Consider the following 6,797-nt stretch of genomic DNA (forward strand, 5'->3'; position numbering starts at 1 on the left):
TTTTTGTCCATTAAAATAACATCAAATTGATCAGAAATACAGTGTAGACATTGTTAATGTTGTAAATGATTATTGTAGCCGGAAACGGCAGATTTTTTATGGAATATCTACATACAGTGGTTTCTCCTTTAAAAGTTACGTCATACAGCTGCATTTTAACCTAACTCCTAAACCTTACCTTAACCCTAACCTTAACCCTTAGCCTAGCCAATGTTAGTCACCTAGCTAACATTGGCGTTAGTCACCTAGCTACCTTGCGAACGTTAGCAAAAACAAATTGGAATTTGTAACATATAATAAGTTCAGCAAATTGTTAACATAATTGTATTTTTTTTAACTGCATTGTTGGTTAGGGGCTCGTAAGTAAGCATTTCACTGTTGTATTAATTGCAATTCGTAACATATTGTATGAATTGCAATTCGTAACATATCAAAGGAATTGTAAATCCATAACATATCATATACAAAATGGATAAAGATCAGCCAAAACGTAATATATACCGTAACATATCATACTAATTGGAACGTCTGGATTTACATTTACTATGTTACGTCTACCCCTGAGTCCAGGTTGGCAACGGTCCTGCTGAGTTCAAAACTGAAGTTTCCCAGCTGTCTAAAAGGGTGGTTCTTGAAACAGCTTTAGTTTCCTCAGTGTTATTCCACAGTTGAAAAATTCTAACTCTGAGACTTGATCATGTATGTGCTGAATTGCTTCTCCATCCACCTGCTGCTCCTTTTCTCCTCTCTGTCTGAAGTGGGTGAGTTCAAACAATCATAATCCAAATTAGATTTGATTGCTTTTCAACAGTAACAGAAAGTGGACATTGCAATTGGCTGAACGGGAGGCGCATTAACAGAAATCCCATGCAGCCTTGTTTACAAATTCGAACACTGGAATGTGAGATTTAGGCCTAATCTACACCTCGATTAGGATGATAGAAATCCTCATTATTTCGTTTAATCATTTTATCACTTTGAGTGTAATTATTTCGTTAGCCTTCACTTTCCCGTTCTGAACTTCTAACGCGAGTGGGGTGGGTGTGGCTTCTTGACAATGATCGCAAGAGTAGCTGCTCAACGATTTGGTTATGACTCCAAGGCAGTTTCACCTCCAACACCGCCAAAACATATCGTAACGACCCTGGGTTTATACGCGCGGAGATCGACCCTGCCGCACGAGCATGCTTTTGCGGCACAGTCGATAGCGCGCCGGACCTCGGGCTCGAAGGTCGATGGTTCGAGACCTGCTCCCTGCTGTTTCATTACAATATGTTATGCATGTGTCTGCGATCGGCGGATCTGATTGAATCTAGGCATTCATCAGATCCCATGTCCTTGCAATGAAACAACACATTTGTATGGCTAGTTATAAGCTAGTAATTTACACACTATAAGACAAGGATGGGCAATAATTATGGCTCGAGAGCCACGTAGGGATTTTGAAATTCAATGGAGGGCTGCACAAATTATTTTTGGACCATTTTCTTCAGGGGGGCATTTAATGGCTAGCGGCCAGCTATATCCTAAGAATTATATTTCTGAAGTGTGCATAACTTCAAATCCGTCTATTAAAAAATACTTTTACATGTCCTTTTTCTGTTATTATAGTTGATTCCTCAGATGAAGATTTTGCACACGATGATGCATGGTGTCGGTTTAGCTCCAGAGATTTACATGATATGGAGTATATTTTAGAGCATCATTTTAACAAGATCATGGTGGCTCAGTACAACAGCACCACAGAGAGGTGGACAGGATACACAGCATGGGGAGTGATATCTGCAGAAAAGTGGAATGAGGACCCAGATGAGATCCCCAGGAGGAGATCAGATATGGATGTGTTATGCAAGCCATATGCTAATCGGATCTACAACACAACAGAGATGTTTATGGGTGATTATAACAATTTACTAACAACTGGAAGTTATCCTTCACTTGATTTGTTTTATGTCTATAGCATATGCTCTGCAGTACTTGATAACATGTCACATTTTCTTCAGTTACATGATTGCATTTCAACAAAACATAGACCATGGAGTAATACTGTAGGTCAGTTGTAATAATCTAAAGTACAGTAGTTCAAAGCCATATTCTTCTAAATAAAGGAGGAATTGTTGGAATGAACCATAAACAACTGGAAATCTTACTGACTATGGATTTAACTGCTTGAGCTGGGAAGGGACAGACTAAGGGGACTTTTCTGACTAGCATCCCATTGACAGCCCGACCAAAATCTTAAACTTACCCTTTACCAACCAAACCCTGAACCTAATTTAGACAAATTTGGAAATTCAACATTTGGAGTGCTGGTCAGGCACATTTCCCACCATTTTAGGCTACAGATCTCTGTAGCAAGCACTCAACATTTCTGCTTGAAACCTTATTTTTCCAGTTATAACGTATCATCATTGATTCATTGACCTCCTTCTCTAGTTGAGCCCAATGTCACACTGAGGCTAGAGGGGCCATCCAGTGACTCCAGCCTTGTGTGTAGTGTCCACTTCTTCTACCCCAAACACATCAGAGTGACGTGGCTGAGGAACGGGGAGGAAGTGACCTCAGATGTGACCTCCACTGACGTACTGGCCAATGGACTCTGGAGCTACCAGATACAGTCCTATTTGAAGTACACACCCACAACTGGAGAGAGGATCACCTGTATGGTGGAGCACATCAGCCAGACTGAGCCCAAACTTTATTACTGGGGTAAGGGTATGGGTGGAGTAAGGGTGTGTGGGTGGAGTAAGTGTATAAGTGAGAATGACTTCACCGGACTCCCCAACAGGGCTGCAGAACAGTGGCTATTTCATCTTAGGGCTCACTAATATGAACATGGGGACAAGGAAAGACAACTCTTAACTCATCAGCTGAAGAGTAGAACAGTCACAAGCCATCTCTGAAATGTTCACCAGTTTGTGTCGTATAGCCCAATGTCTCTGTTGAATAGGGAGAGTAAAATACTATTTTCTTTTACGTGTGGTTTGGAGACCATAATCTTTGTTAAACGTGTAATTGCAGACCCCTCCTTGTCTAAGTCTGAGAAGAATAAGATAGTGATCGGTGTCTGTGGGCTGCTGCTGGGGGTGGTCTTTGTAGTAGCTGGACTGATCTACTGGAAGAAATCTACTGGTGAGGAACCACAAGACTCATTAAAAATTACTGAAAAGCCACAGATAATGCTACTCACTGTTTAACTATGGTTGTACTGCTATCTGCCTGTACTACTGTTGTAGATTCAGTGCTCGATGATGGTTTATTCTCATGCCTTAATTCAGTATCTCTGTTTTACTTTCAACAGGACGGCTATTGGGTCTTATTGGTGAACTTGATTATGGGACTTGTGATTGAGGCCGTGTGGACGAAGGCTTGCTGATCAAATCCCTGTCGTTAACTGATGGTAGCTGATATAGTTTGCTTTTTAGCTGCTGTTGCCTCTAGCAGCTGCCCCCCTATTCAAAATGCCAACATTGCACCAACCATGGCCTGCTTGCAAAAATGTAGATATTATAGTTTAATTTTAAGACATTAGCTTGCCTAAACACACAAGTAAAGGTTGGGCTGGTGGATAAAGATACATGAACTGGATTTACCTTTTGGTTCTTTGGACGAGATTAAAGAACGCTTTACTAAGTAAGGTTCTATATATACACTCAGGGCCAGTTTATGAGGTACACCCAACATTGCTCAATTAGTATCAAGGGACCTAACGTGTGCCAGAAAAACATTTCGCACACCATTACACCACCGCCACCAGAGTAGGCAGTTAGAGTTTCAATTATGACTATATACACTGAGTGTACAAAACATTAAGTAAACCTTCCTAATATGGAGTTGCAGGAAAGGGATACCTCATGTTTTTGCACTTTTTTCCCCTTCTTCTTCTCTGGAACCACAGGCAACAATCCAGCCTAAAACCCCAAACAGCAAGCAATACAGGTATAGAAGCACGGTGGCTTTTTAGGGGAAAAACTCCCTAGAAAGGCCAGAACCTAGGAAGAAACCTAGAGAGGAACCAGGCTATGAGGGGTGGCCAGTCCTCTTCTGGCTGGGCTGGGTGGAGATTATAACAAAACATGGCCAAGATGTTCAAATGTTCATAGATGACCAGCAGGGTCAAATAATAATAATCACAGTGGTTGTCGAGGGTGCAACAGTTCAGCACCTCAGAAGTAAATGTCAGTTGGCTTTTCATAGCCGATCATTCAGAGTATCTCTACCGCACCTGCTGTCTCTAGAGACTTGAAAACAGCAGGTCTGGGACAGGTAGCACGTCCGGTGAACAGGTCAGGGTTCCATAGCCGCAGGCAGAACAGTTGAAACTGTAGCAGCAGCATGACCAGGTGGACTGGGGACAGCAAGGAGTCATCAGGCCAGGTAGTCCTTAGGCATGGTCCTAGGGCTCAGGTCCTCCGAGAGAGAGAAAGAAAGAAAGAGAGAATGAAAGAAATAAGGAAATTAAGGAAGAGAGAGAGCAAAGGAGAGAGCATACTTAAATTCACACAGGACACTGGATAAGACAGGAGAAATACTCCAGATATAACAGGCTGACCCTAGCCCCCCGACACAAACTATTGCAGCATAAATACTGGAGGCTGAGACAGTAGGGGTTCGGAGACACTGTGGATTTCCAACTTGTTGTGTAATGTTTTTGTCCAATGGCCGATGAGCACCGATACATTTTATCTATAATTTCTCTTCATATGACAAGGATTAAAAGGATTTGCTAGTAGATTGTCAAATTGATTCATGATGATAACTGCTAGCTAATATTTTGAAAGTATGTCCAAACAAAGCTACTGTAGATAATATGATTTGAAGTCCTTTTATCTGTGGCCAATGACCTTGAGCCTTCTTGGATGGGCACTTATAATGTAATTCTATGACAGAACCCAAGGGGCTTGAATTTTCTAGCTCTACCCTTGGACTTGGCGATGACATAGTGTCCCCATGAGTGACAGAACACTGAGCGAATCACGGCGCAACGCTCCGTATTTTCTGCTGGCTTGCCAACCACCACAGAAAGCACTGAGCTAGGCTGAAACACCTGCATTTTGGAGCTGCCTTACTCAAGAAAACAAAAAAGAGACCATGTTTGTATGCGGCTTTATTAACTCAATGATATATATTTTTTTACATGGTTTGCAAATTGATATGTGACACGTATTAATGCTAAAATAACATGCAAAACAGACATAGCCCCTCAAAAACTGCTTTTGTACTGTTTAATAAGAACTGTTTTGCAAAACGTTGATGTTTAAATAAATGTTTTTCAAGAATTGCTGGTGTCCTGATACCTTTTCTCTTATGTGATCTGATCGAGTAAATCCAAAGTAAACATGTGAACCTTTCTGAGTTGGTCTAAATTAATATATAATGTAAGAATGAATATATAATAGGATTAATCATTCAGCTAAAATAACACAATTTCATGGATCTATTTGAGTTTAATCAACTTAATATAATCTTTTTATCATCTTTACTCAATTTATTTGACCACATCCAAATTACATACTCAAGCTTATCTACTCATAAAACCAATCGAAACTTAACAATATTATGTGTAAATTTGTTGCCTATAATATTTTGAGTAGATTCAACAAATCATTTTTTACAGTGTGCATTTCACTGTTACACCATGCCCAAACCGGACGCGCACAGATTTTGTCCCCACACACAAAACACGATCATGACGCACAGGTTGAAATATCAAAACAAACTCTGAACCAATTATATTAATTTGGGGACAGGTTGAAAAGCATTAAACATTTATGGCAATTTAGCTAGCTAGCTTTCAGTTGCTAGCTAATTTGTCCTATTTAGCTAGCTAGCTTGCTGTTGCTAGCTAATTTGTCCTGGGAGATAAACATTGAGTTGTTATTTTACCTTAAATGCACAAGGTCCTCGACTCCGACAATTAATCCACACATAAAACGGTAAACCCAATCGTTTCTAGTCATCTCTCCTCCTTCCAGGCTTCTTTTTCCTCTTTGAACTTTATATGGCAATTGGCAACTAACTTTCATAATAAGGTGCATTACCACAACCGATCTCAGTTCATTTTTCAATCACCCACATGGGTATATGTTCCTAAAGACCAATGAGACCAATGAGAAGATGGCACGTGGGTATATGCTCCTAAAAACCAACGAGGAGATGGGAGAGGCAGGACTTGCAGCGCGTTCTGTATCACAAATAGAATCAACTTCTATTTTAGCGCCTGGCAACGCAGACGCTCGTTGGCGCGAGCGAGCAGTGTGGGTACAATGATTGAATAACATGTATGTGTACATTTATTTTGCAACGCTCATGCATGTGACGCATATATCTAGATGATGCTGCGTATCATTTTGCGCAAATAGGCTCTAGGTGTGATCGAGGCGTCAAGCCATTAGACAATTTGATGCTTCAAACAATGCAACTAGTTTAACAGCAAAGTAGCTGAATTTGCATTTGTTTAAGCTGTTTTGGTACATCCATAACAATGAGCTAATGATGCACTCTTTTCCCTGGCATAGAAAATGTGCTCTCTCGTTAGGACACTGTTCAGAGGAGCTAGCCATCTACACAGCTAACGCAATCACTTCAAACTGAAGCTTGAAAGACAACAACTACCTGCATGTCATGTCAATTGACCTGTTTTTCAATTGACATTTCTTTGTATACATTACACCCATAAAATGATGTTGATTCCTGATTTCGACTGGCTGAGAATATATGTCTGTTCATTCGATCGGTTAGGTTGCCAGAGACTCGACCCAGTCATGAAGTCTTTTTGTTTTATACTGAACAAAAAT

General features: G+C 40.6%; 1 protein-coding gene across 2 annotated transcripts; it reads left to right on the plus strand.

Moving 5' to 3' along the window:
- The first annotated feature begins 589 nt into the window (after nucleotides 1-589).
- Nucleotides 590-3,742, plus strand: LOC112258051 (DLA class II histocompatibility antigen, DR-1 beta chain-like). Of its 2 annotated transcripts, none has more exons than XM_024432120.2 (5): nucleotides 590-761; nucleotides 1,612-1,896; nucleotides 2,437-2,709; nucleotides 3,022-3,132; nucleotides 3,302-3,742. In XM_024432120.2, the coding sequence occupies exons 1-5, from the start codon at nucleotides 698-700 to the stop codon at nucleotides 3,349-3,351; spliced, it is 783 nt and encodes a 260-aa protein (XP_024287888.1). In that variant the 5' UTR covers nucleotides 590-697; the 3' UTR covers nucleotides 3,352-3,742. The 2 variants fall into 2 exon arrangements, with proteins under 2 accessions (XP_024287888.1, XP_042182900.1); XM_042326966.1 differs by having other exon boundaries at nucleotides 626-761; nucleotides 1,731-1,896.
- Nucleotides 3,743-6,797: the final 3,055 nt, after the last annotated feature.

This window comes from Oncorhynchus tshawytscha, linkage group LG09, assembly GCF_018296145.1.
Source record: "Oncorhynchus tshawytscha isolate Ot180627B linkage group LG09, Otsh_v2.0, whole genome shotgun sequence".
In the NCBI taxonomy this organism is placed as follows: Eukaryota; Metazoa; Chordata; class Actinopteri; order Salmoniformes; family Salmonidae; genus Oncorhynchus; species Oncorhynchus tshawytscha.

What these genes read in the sequence shown, in the direction of transcription:
- LOC112258051 (XM_024432120.2), top strand. Translation starts at nt 698, where the DNA reads ATGTATGTGCTGAATTGCTTCTCCATCCACCTGCTGCTCCTTTTCTCC. An exon ending in CTCCTCTCTGTCTGAAGTGG is followed by an intron (nt 762 to 1,611) that starts GTGAGTTCAAAC and finishes CTGTTATTATAG; the next exon opens with TTGATTCCTCAGATGAAGAT. An exon ending in CTACTGGAAGAAATCTACTG is followed by an intron (nt 3,133 to 3,301) that starts GTGAGGAACCAC and finishes TACTTTCAACAG; the next exon opens with GACGGCTATTGGGTCTTATT.